We start from the raw sequence: 17,312 nt of genomic DNA, 5'->3' as shown, positions 1-17,312 counted from the left end.
TACATTCAATTCTCTGGCAACAGCTCTGGTGGACATTCTTGCAGTCAGCATGCTAATTGCACGCTCCCTCAAAACTTGATACATCTGTGGCATTGTGTTGTGTGACAAAACTGCACATTTTAAAGTGGCCTTTTATTGTCCTCAGCACCTGTGTAATGATCATGCTGTTTAATCAGCTTCTTGATATGCCACACCTGTCAGGTGGATGGATTATCTTACCAAAGGAAAAATGCTCGCTAACAGGGATGTAAACAAATTTGTGCACAAAATTAGACCGAAATAAGCTTTTTGAGCATATGGAACATTTTGGGGATCTTTTATTTCAGTTTATGTAACATGCGACCAACACTTTACATGTTGCGTTTATATTTTTGTTCAGTGTATAAAACAATCTGGACCTAACTTGTTTACCACTTTTTCCATGTGGTTTCTTCCTTCCCAGACTCCATGAAATGATGACCTCTTCCTAAATATTTGGTCACATTGATTCATTTTGTGTATTATTTTTTAGAAACAAAAGATTGCTCAACTAACCCTTTGGCTCAATTTACCCCACTCTCTCCTACTTCCCCTACTTTATCTCTCACTCAAATCTTAGAGACAGAATACCTGCTATACGAGACAACCATTAGGAAGAATTTCAAGACATCGTCCATATTTGAATACCTTCGTCACTGACAAACATTAACACTATGGTGCACCCAAGTCCATCCATAAAGCTCTGACTATGATGCTTTGCTATAGAGCTTATGTTAGTGCTTGCACGTCCTCACAATCAGGATAGAATTGTACCCACCACCCACCACTCCACATTCACACACACACACACACTTCCTCCTCCCACCTAGGAGTGTGTTCTGATTATGTTTGATGTGAAGTGTTGATAGGCACATGTCAGATGCCGCTCCCCTTATCTACTCCCTGATAAGATAACTTCCGTTGACTCCTGTGTTTGACAATGATGTCCTCAGGAAAGACATGACCACAATAGTTGGATTTCACCTACAGAGAGATAACAAATGAAACAGTGTTCAAGGAATGTAACAGAATTGGGTGATTCATACATGGTTACAAGCTTTTAGAAATCAATAATCAACACATTTCTCCTATCTTATTTACTGGAGCTATGGGTAGCTACAGTCATTTTTACCATTATCTATGACAGACTACACTACTGGGCTCCCGAGTGGCGCAGCTCTAGAGGCGTCACTACAGACCCTGGTTCGATTCCAGGCTGTATCACAACCGGCTGTGATTGGGAGTCCCATAGGGCGGTGCACAATTGGCCCAGTGGGGTGGGCCATCATTGTAAATAAGAATTTGTTCTTAACTGACTTGCCAGTTAAATAAAGATTAAATAAAAAATAAAAAATAAATTAAAGCAGCTAAGCAGCACTGCATCAACAGTGAGTATAATTGAAAGGTTATTTGGGGTATGATATCCTCTCAGTCATCGAGAAATACCACAACTACCTGGGGAAGAGCATTTCGATTCAGAGTTGTCTGTCTTGACTCGCTGTAATTGCATCTGATGGCCTCCAAACGTTCACGATATTTCAGCAGGGTGTTTAAATGGACGATCTGAACCGATTACCTCCCACTCCCATCAAGGTGCAGTTCCAGGGAAGCAGGTCAGACTGACACAACACATGCCTGCTGAGAGAAAAACACTTTCTAGTCTATTACACGTTATAAATAGATTTATATAAATAGATTTATACAGAACATGGTATATGATATTATTAATATGCTTATCTTATACCCTTTTCGCACTATCGTGCTGACCCAAATCAAGCTGCGCAGGCTCAGATATATTTTCAAATGGGCCTTTTCAGCACGGTTCCAGCGACTATGGTGGATAGGTATCCAGGCCAGCTCACTACAGCTTGGTTTAGCTTGGCTAGGCTCAGTAGTGTGAACCACCATTTATTGTTGTTTATGTCCGGCACAACAGGTACGTTGGAAGGTTGAGACGTCCATGTACACATCTGTGTGTTTATGAAGCAGTAAAATATAAATGTACCATTGGGAAATAGTATTGCAAGTAGTAAACAGCCAAGCAGGCCGCGAGATGGGAAACAGCCACCACTCATACATACACATGGGACCGAAGTACAGAGGTGGGCTGTCAGATGGGCTTCCTCAGACAACGTCATGGCGGATGCAGAGTAACCACCTCCAGCCTCAGGTACTGTTCTCCTCTATGTGTTGTTACCACTGCCACATGGGTCTCACTCCCAGGTCCACACCACCATACCTTTCCCCGCCATTCAGATCAAACACCCACCATTATTCAATAATGCATGAGTAGTGATGTTTATTTGATCTTGCTATGGGAAATGTTTTCATAGCAACGTAGAGATTGGTTTGCTTCAATGGAGGTTCTAGTGAATGGCAGCTAGGAAGCATTATGGCAGACATCCACACAGCCATCTATGATAACTAAGGCTACAGTGTGTGAGGAGAGCTAATACACTCCTATTGTCTTCAATACAGACCAGACCACTACTAACTCACATTGGCGGGCACAGTGTCCATACAGTACAGAAGGATTTGCGTAGATAGAAGACAGTGGATGGAGAGTGGTAGTGGAAAGAGTTTCAAATTCTATCCTTCTGAGTGGCTCATAAAAAAGCTGGAATAAGTGAGACACTTCAGATGATGAAAGGATATGCCAATTGGTCTCAGATATGTTTATGCAAATACTTGAGGCACATTTACATAAAACAAATAAAACTGTTAGAAGATGACACAGTGAAACATCACAGTAGGCTGTCTCAATCAAAAGTGAGATTTCCTATAGTTTGAAATAATTTAAGAATAATTTATTACACAATTTCATCAGTGTTTTAATGGATTGGATATGGACCTTAGACTTTATATGCTACTGTATATCCATTAGTAAATATTTATTGATATGAAATGGAACAGTCTGCCTAAATGATTTATTACAGCTACCTCCATTGATTCACTTCCAGATAGCCTATCTCACATGTGCTTTTTATGCATGAGGTGAATGTAATTCAATTACAACCCAGTATCCCCCAAAAATCCTCCCATTTGCTATTTTCCACTTTCCCTACACCCAAGGCTATACATTCCTACTGCCAGCGGTCGAGTGGAGTTTGCCGTTCAAGACGTGATTTGCATCTCTGGCAGGTGTGGCCCCCACTCATAGGAACCTATAAACCCTTGGCAGGCCACTTTTGTATCTCTAGCATTTAGGCTCCACTCAGAGGAAAGCTATAAGCCCTAGGCAAGCCATCTAGACATGAATTAATTTGAAAGACAATAGCAAGGAATTTCTCTAATCTCAAATTCGGCTTGCCACCTTCCAGCTAACTACAGCCAGCCAGAGGCTGCAAGCTGTTTTTGCTGTTTCTATAAATACCTTACATTTGTTGTGATTTTAATGTGATTTGACTTACCAATGCAATAGTTATGTCACCTTACTCCACTACTAATGTATATGTTTCATATAATTATATGCTGCTTCTGCACTTTATCCCAATCACTATGCACATGGGCAAATAAGGTCCATACTATATCCTTATAGGCTATGTTTAAAAATCTTATTTTCATTTATATCTTATTTTATCTGCATGCCTATTGTACTTGATTTAGTTTATTTAGTATTTGTATTAGTATGTTGTACTGTAAATTTACAATGTAACTTATTTGATTGCTTTCCTATGTTACTTATTTGTCACTTTTGTCACCATTGCACTGTGTGAGAAGCCTGCAAGTACATGACAATACAATTTGCTTAATTTACTTAAAACATATGTATATTTTTCTGCATATCTAATACCTATAGAGCTGTCTGTATCCTCCATAACTGGTGGTTCTTTTTTTTAAAGAATTAAATTATGCTTCTCTGCATCTCTGCTAACATCTGGGTAAAAGATTCAAAGCAATGCAAGTCTTATACAGTACATTTAGTTATTGCTTGCTTTTCTAAAGTCTACTAACCTTGCCAGCAGGCATGCCAGCTAAAATGGTTAGACAAGCTAGGTACTCAAACTTGATTGATAGTCTCAAATGGCTTCTTGGTAGCTCTTGAAAACTCTGGGCGTAAATCTGTTTCTCCATCCGAAGAAACTACATTTCCACTAGACTTCCTAAGTTACGCTTACACACAGGTGTTCAGAGCATGCTAGATAGCTAATTAGCACAGGTGGTTGTCTCATCTTCCGTCTGTTTTCTGTAAACAAGCGCTGTAGCATGGAGATATTGCCATCTGGGAACACTAACCTTAACCCTATCAATTTAACATTTAGCTTTTTGAAAAGGATTTCTCGCTGATTTGAATCAAAATATGCAAATAGTCTGGGCAGCCATTTGATTAGATGTTCTGGGGTCTTATGGCTTGGGGGTAGAAGGTGTTCAGATTGGGAACCTATCTGGGCTAGCTAAAGTCACCTTCGTAAAATTGCTAGGTGGTTAGTAATATTACAGAGAAACAACAACAACTACAAAAATTACATTTAAAAAATGTAAAATAAAATGTAACAGGAAACATCTAAGGGGACAAGTGCCCCTGTGCACCCTATGGGCATGAAGACTGACAGGACTGACCCTCATTATCTGATATATTTTGCACACATAATAATTTACAATACTTTTCCACAAACCTTTTTCAATGCCATCCAATGTATATTAAATAATACAAATCAATATATATATATATATATATATATATATATATAAAGTGGCGACAGGGAGTAGGCATGCCGCTGGCTTGACGCTGAAAAAATATTCTTGCTTCCAATTGGCAGCTGTAGTGTCACAGGTCAGGAGAAGGACGGGTGGGCTGTGTGAGGAAAACGGCATGCGAGAACGACAGTCACGGGCGTCCGGTGAATGCGGGCGTCCGGTGAATGCGGGCGTCCGGTGAATGCGGGCGTCCGGTGAATGCGGCCGATGGGCAAAAAAGCTACCTGCACGACACTCCGCCACTCTGGAGGGACGCCGGTCACTCGAGTACTCATTGCTAATCGGGAAGAAAACGTCACGCAAAGAATTTTGCACTATCTTAACGGTAAAATTGTATAATCGTCAAAAGTAAATAATTGAGCACACACCAAACATGTGCCTTGCCATTATCATTAATACAAGAAAAGACGCATTATTGTTATGAGCGCCTTGCTATATTCTAATTGACTTGTGAGATCCACCGCTGTGTAAACATTGGCTGACAGCTTTCCTGCGTCTCATCAAGAATGTCAAACGCACCTCTCGGTCACAGGGGTGATTAGGAATGTCTGGGTTTTGTTTATACTCTGCTGCCTTCATCGCTACAATCTAGTTATTCCCTCGTTGCCGGGGACAGCTGTGCTGCTGCGCTTTGCTATTTCCCGGACCCTGAGAATTACTCCGTTAACTCAACACTCAAGCTACCTATCACCGCTTTCCTCTCAGATCAGTGTAACTGTATGCTGAAGCAGTGCCATCGAACTTCGAAACCCGCTCTGTCTGGGATGGATTCACCGCGGTTTCTCACACCATTTATTACCAAGTGTCAGGGCTAATAGTTTGCAGGAATTCCGTAGTTGGGGACTGTGGGGAGATAATATATCCTCTATTTTGTTTCCTTTGTAGAGGTGGAATAAAGAACTTCCCACCACACCATCAATAATGGGAATATATTTGCATTTGCTGCTTTTGCAGTATTTTGTCTCCAATTGTGTGTGCAATGCTCTCACGTTCGTCGAGGAACCAACAGATAAGCAAGCGAAGTCGGATGGGTATTGCGGCAGGATTTTACGGGCACAGACACAGGGTACACGGAGAGATGGCTACAATGAGTTTCGGCTAAGAGTCGAGGGGGACCCAGAAAATTACCAACCTGCAAGCACATACAGAGGTATACAACAATAAGAGCACATTTTACGTATCGTTACTTGCTTGGCTTTGCTTATATCCACCAAATTGGAGTGACTTTGAAAAGGACAACTCTCAGAAAGTATAGCCTACTTCAGTAGTCTAACACACTAAGTCAAGTTTAGATTCCGTGCGCAAGTCACTTCCATTGCGTAATTGTGACAAATGTAGCTAACCAGAGCTACTAATCACACCTCAATATGACGCCTGAAGACAAGTGCAATACTTGTATCAAAACAATTGCACCTGTACTAAACAAACATATTAGTGAAAGTAACACATATGATGCCTTTGTAATTGCAGCTATGGCACTCTCAGGGAACATGTCAATATGCCATGCACTCTTGGGAAAAAAGGTGCTATCTAGAGCCTGAAAGGGTTCTTTGGCTGTCCCCAGAGAATACCCCTTTGAAGAACCTTTTTAGTTCCAGGTAGAACCTTTTGGGGTTAGAATCATCTCCACAGAGGGTTCTACATGGAAACTAGAGGGGTTCTACATCGAACCAAAAGGGTGCTCATGGGGACAGCGAATAACTATTTTGGAACCCTTTTTAAAAGAGAGAGACAAACATTGGTGACAAACATTGTTTTCCTTGTTTCCATTCGTCCACATGGCTGCTGGCTGTGCTTTGCAAACACCGAAAATATCGTGAAGATTGCCCATTTATTTAATTTTTGTAAGGACCCAAAAAACTGAGGCAGTGGGAGAACCTATTCAAGTAAGTAAATACATGTTTAAATGTTTTTTAAAAACTATGTATTATTAGCTAGCTAGCTATGCGGCTACAGTTCGCCACTTTGTAGGTTAACTCAACTGAGCTGCTAGTCAAATGCCCAACATTGCACACCGTTTAGCTAAGTGAATTAAATGGCACCAGCTAGCTAATTTCCTATTAGCTAGATATCTTGGTGTAATCATTCTAAATTAAAAACTGTCTCCAAATACATTTGTAGATAACGGCCATGGGAAAGGGTGAAATTGAAGCTCTAGCTGTCAGTAAAGGGAGATTGTAGGCTACTGGATAGGGCAGGTAATTTTGTGGGAGGACATTATGAAAATATTGTCCAGTTCCAGACCCAAGAGGGAAAAACCATAAGGCCAGAGATAATAGCAACATAATATTCAGTGCTGTCTAATTTTATTATAATGAAGTCTGTTTCTTTGTGATGTTTTCTGTCCTCAGATATCGAAAACTGTGAAAGCCTGTTTGCAGATTAAAAGAGGTCCCAATGAATGTCACATAAGACTAAGGGTATATCCTATATGCCATGGGTCATATGTGTAGGCCTACCTATGTTGCCAAATACATAATACAGTTAAATACAGTTAAACATCACACACAATGTATAAACCTATTACAATTTGAGCAGGCCAACCTTGCTGGAGGTCTGCTGGGTGTGCAGGGTTGTGTTTCAGCCCAGCAATAAATAACACACTTCATTGAACTGATCAAATCTAATGAGTTGATAATCAAGTGTGCTCTAGTTGGGCTGGAATAGAAGTCTGCTCACCCAGTAGATCAGGGATCACTGGAGCAAGGTTGGCCACTGCTAGTATGGAGTTGTTTTTGTTCCCCTGAAATTATGCTTTAGTAATAATAGCCTACAATTATCTATTGTTGTTTAGACTAAGATGTCTAATCTTTACATACAGGTAATCTTATTTGTACATTTTGAAGTGATAAAGTGTTGATTCTTTGAAGTTAAGTTTTTAAACTTTTTGTTAATTGTTAAACTATTCAAAATGAACTAGTATCAATGTTGATTAATCATATCACAATCCTGCAATAAAGAGGAGAAGGGGTTCTGTCTCTGTGTTTCTGTCTATTCTCAAATGAACATTGCATTTTTGTCTAGTTGTAAGATCTCAAGTCGGTTTTATTTTATTGACACTCTCTCTCAGTATATCAGCTATGTGAATACATTTTGCAGCTTATCATATGGCATGCATTGCCAATGCAGTCATAGGCCTACAGTATGATGGCATTACTGGCCTTATGGGCATCTGAAGCAGAGCATAGCTCAACTCAGACATTGTTTAAATGTTGAGCTATATGTTCTCAATTTAAAATGATACCAGTAGACAATGTATATGAGGGAAACCATATACCAGATTTTGTACATGCCTTTTAAGTGCTGACAAAATGCTTAGTGCAAATCCACTCCTTGTAATTTAGGTACAGTATAAAAATAAGTAGATGACAATTAGGCTACAGGAGATGAGCATTACAGGTAACAATTAGGCTACAGGAGATGAGCATTACAGGTAACAATTAGGCTACAGGAGATGAGCATTACAGGTAACAATTAGACTACAGGAGTTGGGGCATTACAGGTAACAATTAGACTACAGGAGATGGGCATTACAGGTAACAATTAGGCTACAGGAGATGAGCATTACAGGTAACAATTAGACTACAGGAGTTGGGGCATTACAGATAACATTTTATGAGGTTCACTCGATTTTTTTTCATTCATTTTAGCAACGTTGCTTGCAAAAGGACTGCAGTTGTCCCCATAGATAAACAGTACATGGTTGCCGTTTACAGACAAATATCAGTTCAGAAACGTCAAAATAAAAAATATTGACATAGCCAGCATTGTAGACCATTTCTGCAGCTTTAGCTCACCTCGAAATAACAGAGAAATGCTGTGAAAACCAGCATGCTGCAAACGTTGTCAAATGTTTTGTCACCGGTGCATGTTTTGGTGATATTTTTAGTCCCCATGCACTGTTGCTCCTATAGCACTAATCTGGTGAGCATCTTTGTAGCTCCGCTTAAGCAAGGCATTTGATTGGTTTGATGTGTCAAGTTCCACTCCTATTTAGTTGATTTCTGCCATGGAACTTTCCCAGGCTTCCCGTTAGCCTGTTTCGCTAAGAGGCTAGGTATGCCATACCCCAGCTTAAGTAGTCAAAAAAGTGGTCGAAAAAGTACTCAATTGTCATACTTGAGTATGACTCAAGTAAAAGTGAAAGTCACCCAGTAAAATACTACTTGAGTGAAAGTCTAAAAGTATTTGGTTTTAAATATACTTAAGTGTTAAAAGTAAGTGGATTTGCAATTGTCTTGTTATTTTTTTTACATTTACAGATAGCTAAGGGCATACTCCAAAACTCAGTCATAATTTATAAACAAAGAATTTGTGATTAGTGAGTCCGCCGGATCAGATGCAGTAGGAATGACCAGGGATGTTCTCTTGAGAAGTCTGTCAATTGGACCACTTTCTTGTCGAAATGTAAGGAGTACTTTTGGGTGTCAGGGAAAATGTATGGAGTAAAATTATTTCATTTAGGAATGTAGTGAAGTGAAAGTAAACGTTGGCAAAAATATAGTAAAGTACAGAAACATCAAAAACTACTTAAGTAGTAGCCTACTTTAAAATATTTTGACTGAAGTACTTTACACCACTGGTAAAAAAATAAAAATAAAAAAAAACGGACTAAATAATTCCAATCCTGATTAAAATACAACAACTGTTTAGCATACAGAGAGAATGGCTTTAGAACCATGCGGAGCATCCCTCGGAGAGCAGCTGCCCACCTGCGTTCCTTTTGTCTCATTTTAGAAAGCAGAGCGCAGTCAGTGCCAGTTTGCTTTGATGGTCAGCGGTTTAGGCAGTGAGTGGATTGCTTTGAATTTGATGTAGGCATTTGAACTCGGCCTTGATTTCCTTGTTGTAATCTGATAACCAGGGGTTAATTGAATTGGGAAGTAGGGGAGCCTGCTTTTTTGGTGACCATTCTAAACCAAAAGCTGTTTTATTGCTATTAAAATATAGGTTGTGATAGCTGTATGCCTAATTTATATTTTCATTCATTCGCCCAGTAGGCTAGCGCATTTTTTGTTTCATGTATTGGTATGAAAATAAACACAACTGAACAACTTGCTATTTATTTTTTTATTTCACCTTTATTTAACCAGGTAGGCCAGTTGAGAACAAGTTCTCATTTACAACTGCGACCTGGCCAAGATAAAGCAAAGCAGTGCGACAAAAACAACAACACAGAGTTACACATAATCAAATGTACAGTCAAAAACACAATAGAAAAATCTATGTACAGTGTGTGCAAATGTAGAAGATTAGGGAGGCAAGGCAATAAATAGGCCATAGAGGTGAAATAATTACAATTTAGCATTAACACTGCAGTGATAGATGTGCAGATGATGATGTGCACGTAGAGATACTGGGGTGCAAAAGAGCAAAAAGATAAATAACAACATGGGGATGAGGAAGTTGGGTGTGCTATTTACAGATTGGCTGTGTACAGGTACAGTGACCAGTAAGCTGCTCTGACAGCTGATGCTTAAAGTTAGAGAGGGAGATCTAAGTCTCCAGCTTCAGTGATTTTTGCAATTTGTTCCAGTCATTGGCAGCAGAGAACTGGAAGGAAAGGCGACCAACGGGGGTGTTGGCTTTGGGGATGACCAGTGAAATATACCTGCTGGAGCGCGTGATACGGGTGGGTGTTGCTATGGTGACCAGTGAGCTGAGATAAGGCGGGGCTTTACCTAGCAAAGACTTATAGATGACCTGGAGCCAGTGGGTTAGGCGACGAATATGTTGCGAGGGCCAGCCAACGAGATCATACAGGTCGCAGTGGTGGGTAGTATATGGGGCTTTGGTAACAAAACGGATGGCACAGTGATAGACTACATCCAGCTTGCTGAGTAGAGTGTTAGAGGATATTTTGTAAATGATATCGCCAAAGTCAAGGATTGGTAGGATAGTCAGTTTTACGAGGGTATGTTTGGCAGCATGAGTGAAGGAGGCTTTGTTGCGAAATAGGAAGCCGATTCTAGATTTAATTTTGGATTGGAGATGCTTAATGTGAGTCTGGAAGGAGAGTTTACAGTCTAAACAGACACCTAGGTATTTGTAGTTGTCCATATATTCTAAGTCAGAACCGTCCAGAGTAATGATGCTAGTCGGGAGGACGGGTGCAGGCAGCAATCAGTTGAAGAGCATGCATTTAGTTTTACTAGCATTTAAAAGCAGTTGGAGGCCTCAGAAGGATTGTTGTATGGCATTGAAGCTCTTTTGGAGGTTTGTTAACACAGTGTTCAAAGAAGGGCCAGATGTATACAGAATGGTGTCGTCTACGTAGAGGTAGATCAGAGAATCACCAGCAGCAAGAGCAACATCATTGATATATACAGAGAAAAGAGTCGGCTCGAGAATTGAACCCTGTGGCATCCCCATAAAGACTGCCAGAGGTCCGCACAACAGGCCCTCCGATTTGACACACTGAACTCTATCTGAGAAGTAGTTGGTGAACCAGGCGTGGCAGTCATTTGAGAAACCAAGGCCGTTGAGTCTGCTGATAAGAATGCGGTGATTGACAGAGTCGAAAGCCTTGGCCAGGTCGATGAAGACGGCTGCACAGTACTGTCTTTTATCGATGGCGGTTATGATATCGTTTAGGACCTTGAGCGTGGCTGAGGTGCACCCATGACCAGCTCGGGAAACCAGATTGCGTAGTGGAGAAGGTATGGTGGAATTCGAAATGGTCGGTGATCTGTTTGTTAACTTGGCTTTCAAAGATTTTAGAAAGGCAGGGCAGGATGGATATAGGTCTATAACAGTTTGGGTCTAGAGTGTCTCCACCTTTGTAGAGGGGGATGACTGCGGCAGGGCAAGTTGCTGCAGGGGGTGCAGAGCTGTTGGTCGGGGTAGGGGTAGCCAGGTGGAAAGCATGGCCAGCCGTAGAAAAATGTTTATTGAAATGATTGATTATCGTAGATTTATCGGTGGTGACAGTGTTTCCTAGCCTCAGTGCAATGGGCAGCTGGGAGGAGGTGCTCTTATTCTCCATGGACTTTACAGTGTCCAAAAACTTTTTGGAATCACGGGGGCTATTTGATGCTAATGCAGAACGCCACAGGATGTTTATGTGCTGGTCAAGGGCAGTCAATTCTGTGGTGAACCAAGGGTTCTTAGTTCTACATTTTTTTGAATGGGGCATGCTTATTTAAGTTGGTGAGGAAAGTACTTTTAAAGAGCAACCAGAATCCACTACTGATGGGATAAGGCCAATATCCTTCCAGGATACCTGGGCCAGGTAGATTAGAAAGGCCTGCTCGCTGAAGTGTTTTAGGGAGCGTTTGACAGTGATGAGGGGTGGTCGTTTGACCGCGGACCCATTACGGACGCAGGCAATGAGGCAGTGATCACTGAGATCCTGGTTGAAGACAGCAGAGGTGTATTTAGAGGGAAAGGTGGTCAGGATGATATCTAAGAGGGTGCCCATGGCTACGGATTTAGGGTTGTACCTGGTAGGTTCCTTGATAATTTGTGTGAGATTGAGGGCATCTAGCTTAGATTGTAGGACAGCCGGAGTGTTAATAAGCATATCCCAGTTTAGGTCACCTAACAGTACGAACTCTGAAGATAGATGGGGGGCAATCAATTCACATATGGAGCCCAGGGCACAGCTGGGGGCTGAGGGGGGTTGTGTATAGTAAGAGGCACCATTCCCTCCGGTCTAAAAAAGTATCCCTATGCCGTAGGGTGGTGTCTTTTAGATGGGACGTTAAACGGGTGTCCTGACTATCTATGGTCCCATGGCACTTATCGTAAGAGCAGGGGTGTTAACCCTGGTGTCCTGGCTACATTCCCAATCTGGCATCTCCCCGTAACTATTCCCCAGGTCGTTTATTCTCTGAGCCTCCTCGTTTGTTGATGCAATGTTTCAATGTTATCAGAGCCACTTTGTTGATACAATGCTTCAGTATTCGCAGAATGTTTCCCTTCCCTGGCGAATAATGCAGACAGGCAAATGCAAAAATGTGCGGGAAGCGCACGAGACAATGTTGGTGGGAAGAGCATGAGACAATGATACTGTCATAGTAAACTGTATGCACCGTTCCACAAGGGTGGCTTCATATAGTCTATAGAAGGGGATCGGCAACCTTTTTCACGTGGAGTGCCAGTCTACAATTGATCCTACCATTTCTAAAGATCTGCATACCAGATATGATATTCATATACGCATAACTGTGCCATTTAAAAGTGAATTACATTATTATCTAACGATTGTGTAAATACATGTACAATGTTTATCTTTTATAATGTACCCGATACAGCCCAAGGATGATGCATTGTGTGTTGTCAGTTTTCAGGGAAACCATAAGCTAATATTGTTAGTAAAGCTGACTTTTCAAAGATAAATCTTTTACCACCGCAACACACGTTACATTTGACCCTGTTGAAATCACTGGCTGGAAAACAGTCAAACAGCAGGCAACTAATGAGTTGCTAGGAGCGCATACCTTTATCCCACATTCTGTAGTAGGCTCCTCCAACTGAGTTTGTTTCTCTCTCAAAAGTGCCTGGGAGGGTCTGCTCTTGGGATGTGGCTACATTACATTATCTTTAATCTTTGATAGGATCTTAATTTGATCACTCGTTTGATGCTGAGAATTTTCTTCCACCGCAGGAAATTCAGATGAGCTTCACGATTTAAATAAATTCTCAGAATCGCCTAGAATGTCATTGTATGCTGTAGCGTTAAGATTTAAGGGGCTAGCCTGAACCATGAAAAAATCCCCAGACCATTATGCCTCCTCCACCAAACTTTACAGTTGGCACTATGCATTGGGGCAGGTAGCGTTGTTCTGGCATTCATCTGTCGGACTGCCAAATGGTCCGTGAGACTGCCATATTGCCAGAATGCGTTTCCACTGCTCCAGAGTCCAATGGCGGCGAGCTTTACACCACTCCATCCTACACTTGGCATTGTGCATGGTGATCTTAGGCTTGAGTGCGGCTGCTCTGCCATGGAAACCCACTTCATGATGCTCCCGACAAACAGTTCTTGTGCTGACGTTGCTTCCAGAGGCAGTTTGGAACTTGGTAGTTGGTGTTGCAACCGAGGACAGATGATTTTTACGTGCTTCAGCACTAGGCGGTGCCGTTCTGTGAGCTTGTGTGGCCTACCACTTACAGTTGACCGGGGCAGCTCTAGCAGGGCAGACATTTGACGAACTGACTTGTTAGGAAGGTGGCATCCTATGACGAAGCCACGTTGAAAGTCACTGAGCTCTTCAGTTAGGCCATTCTACTACCAATATTTGTCTATGGAGATTGCATGGCTGTCAGAAATGGGTGTGGCTGAAATAGCCGAATCTACTCATTTGAAGGGGTGTCCACATACTTTTGTATATATAGTGTATATTAACAGTATTGTACTTTTCATGTAGCCTAATTTTGGCCAGGTAATAGCCTAACGACAGATCATTAACATTCAAATCCTGTTGCAGCAGGATTATTTTGCTGCGACAATGCTGGTCAAATTAAGATCTAACATCTGTATATTCCCTACACTCCCCTCCTGTCCTGTTTCCAGTGACTCTGCACGCCTCCAGTCCCTCCTATTTCAGAGGCTTTACCCTTATCGCTCTGAAGGAGGGGAAGGAAGGAACCACAGATGACCACTACGCTGGCAAATTCCAGGTAATGTACTATGCATGTATATTGTGGCCATATTTCAGTAATTGTCTTCAAAATCACTTTCCTCAAGACTAAATGCGTATTCCCTAAAGTCTCCATAAGAGCAGCTAAAAGTAAGGAAAGAGTTGTCTCCTTTGCTCAGCTCACGATAATTATACACAACCTACTGAGTGAGAGTGCTCTACAGCAGTGAGAACAAACTTCCTTACCTGACAATTACCTGACAACATAAAAAGGAATAAACACTCCCACAACCTGCTCTGCTCAGCCTCAGCCCACACTCCGCGCTCTGCATCCTTCACTTCCCAGAGTGTGTAACCGTTTTCTAGTCTCAAGATTCTAATCCTGTTTTCATTTGGCCTCTTCAAATTACCATTATGTCACCCATAATAGATAATCAAACACATTCAATATGCATTATAGTTCTGTTGTTAAGAACATGGTTATATTACAATGTCATTACTACTGTAGGTCTTTGTATTGTAAAGAGGGACTGATTGTCATCACTTAATTGGACAAATAATTGACAAATTATTCAATGAGATCAGAATGATACAGCTAAATTAAGAGAAAGAGAAAGAGACGGAGATATCGGGGACGTAGGTCGGGGTGCCTTGTAAGGATCCGACGGCGAGTGGGTAATCTGCCTTTACCATCAGTCCTATTAGCCAACGTACAATCATTGGATAACAAAATAGATGAACTACGATCACATACAGTTAAAGTTGGAAGTTTACATACACTTAGGTTGGAGTCATTAAAACTCGTTTTTCAACCACTCCACAAATTTCTTGTTAACAAACTATAGTTTTGGCAAGTCGGTTAGGACATCTACTTTGTGCATGACACAAGTAATTTTTCCAACAATTGTTTACAGACAGATTATTTCACTTATAATTCACTGTATCACAATTCCAGTGGGTCAGAAGTTTACATACACTAAGTTGATTGTGCCTTTAAACAGCTTGGACAATTCCAGAAAATGATGTCATGGCTTTAGAAGCTTCTGATAGGCTAATTGACATAATTTGAGTCAATTGGAGGTGTACCTGTGGATGTATTTCAAGGCCTACCTTCAAACTCAGTGCCTCTTTGCTTGACATCATGGGAAAATTAAAAGAAATCAGCCAAGACCTCAGAAAAAAAATTGTAGACCTCCACATGTCTGGTTCATCCTTGGGAGCAATTTCCAAACAAATGAACGTACCACGTTCATCTGTACAAACATAAGTACGCAAGTATAAACACCATGGGACCACACAGCCGTCATACCGCTCAGGAAGGAGACGCATTCTGTCTCCTAGAGGTGAACGTACTTTGGTGCGAAAAGTACAAATCAATCCCAGAACAACAGCAAATGACCTTGTGAAGATGCTAGAGAAAACAGGTACAAAAGTATCTATATCCACAGTAAAATGAGTCCTATTTCGGCATAACCTGAAAGGCCGCTCAGCAAGAAAGAAGCCACTGCTCCAAAACTGCCATAAAAAAGCCTGACTATGGTTTGCAACTGCACATGGGGACAAAGATCGTACTTTTTGGAGAAATGTCCTCTGGTCTGATGAAACAAAAATAGAACTGTTTGGCCATAATGACCAACGTTATGTTTGGAGGAAAAAGGGGGAGGCTTGCAAGCCGAAGAACACCATCCCAACCGTGAAGCACGGGGTGGCAGCATCATGTTGTGGGGGTGCTTTGCTGCAGGAGGGACTGGTGCACTTCACAAAATAGATGGCATCATGAGGATGAAAAATTATGTGGATATATTGAAGCAACATCTCAAGACATCAGTCAGGAAGTGTCACGGTTGTCGTCTGGAATGGAGGACCAAAACGCAGCAGGAATGTGGATGCTCATCTTGTATATTTATTTAAATAACAAGAACACCAAAAAACAACAAAACAAAAAACGAAACGAACTCACGAACAACAAAACAGTCTTGTCAGGCACACTCAGCAAAACAAGAAACAATCTCCCACAAACACTAAACCAAACACATACCCATATATAGGACTCTCAATCAGAGGCAACGACAAAGCACCTGCCTCCAATTGAGAGTCCAACCCCCCATTAACCTAAACATAGAAATACAACCAACTAGACTAAACATAAAATACATAAACAAGGAACAGTGCCCAAAAATCCCGGAATAAATAAATCAAATAACCTTCTCCAAAAACACCATCCCGAACTACATAAAACAAATACCCTCTGCCACGTCCTGACCAAACTACAATAACAAATCACCCTTATACTGGTCAGGACGTGACAGGAAGTTAAAGCTTGGTCGCAAATGGGTCTTACAAATGGACAATGACCCCAAGCATACTTTCAAAGTTGTGGCAAAATGGCTTAAGGACAACAAAGTCAAGGTATTTGAGTGGTCATCACAAGCCCTGACCTCAATCCTATAGAAAATGTGTGGACAGAACTGAAAAAGCATGTGCGTGCAAGGAGGCCTACAAACCTGACTCAGTAACACCAGCTCTGTCAGGAGGAATGGGCCAAAATTCACCCAACTTATTGTGGGAAGCTTGTTGAAGGCTACCCAAAACTTTTGACCCAAGTTAAACAATTTAAAGGCAATGCTGCCAAATACTAATTGAGTGTATGTAAACTTCTGACCCGCTGGGAATGTGATGAAAGAAATAAAAGCTGAAATAGATCATTTTCTCTACTATTATTCTGACATTTCACATTATTAAAATAAAGTGGTGATCCTAACTGACCAAAGACAGGGAATTTTTACTAGGATTAAGTGTTTGAATTTGTGAAAAACTGAGTATTTGGCTAAGGTGTATGTAAACTTCCGACTTCAACTGTATATTCTTCGTAGCTGTCTATTTACCACCACAAACTGATGCTGGCACTAATACTGCACTCAATGAGCTGTATACGGCCATCAGCACACAGGAAAACGCTCATCCAGAGGCGGCCCTCCTAGTGGCCGGGGACTTTAATGTAGGGAAACTTAA

The 17,312-nt window shown here is 41.3% G+C and overlaps 1 protein-coding gene across 1 annotated transcript in view; it reads left to right on the top strand.

Annotated features, from left to right (window-relative positions):
* The first annotated feature begins 4,840 nt into the window (after positions 1-4,840).
* The window catches only part of LOC106561484 (spondin-1), a 105,363-nt gene continuing 92,891 nt past the window's right edge, over positions 4,841-17,312 (top strand). The window contains exons 1-2 of the mRNA XM_014125483.2: positions 4,841-5,866; positions 14,234-14,340. Of these exons, the coding sequence (XP_013980958.2) occupies positions 5,638-5,866; positions 14,234-14,340 (336 nt within the window). The 5' untranslated portion in view covers positions 4,841-5,637. The remainder of the gene's footprint in view (positions 5,867-14,233; positions 14,341-17,312) is intronic.

The sequence above is a fragment of the Salmo salar genome, chromosome ssa10 (assembly GCF_905237065.1).
Source record: "Salmo salar chromosome ssa10, Ssal_v3.1, whole genome shotgun sequence".
NCBI lineage: Eukaryota > Metazoa > Chordata > Actinopteri > Salmoniformes > Salmonidae > Salmo > Salmo salar.
Note: the sequence above shows the minus strand (reverse complement) of the source record. Positions and strands in the feature narration are given on the sequence as shown.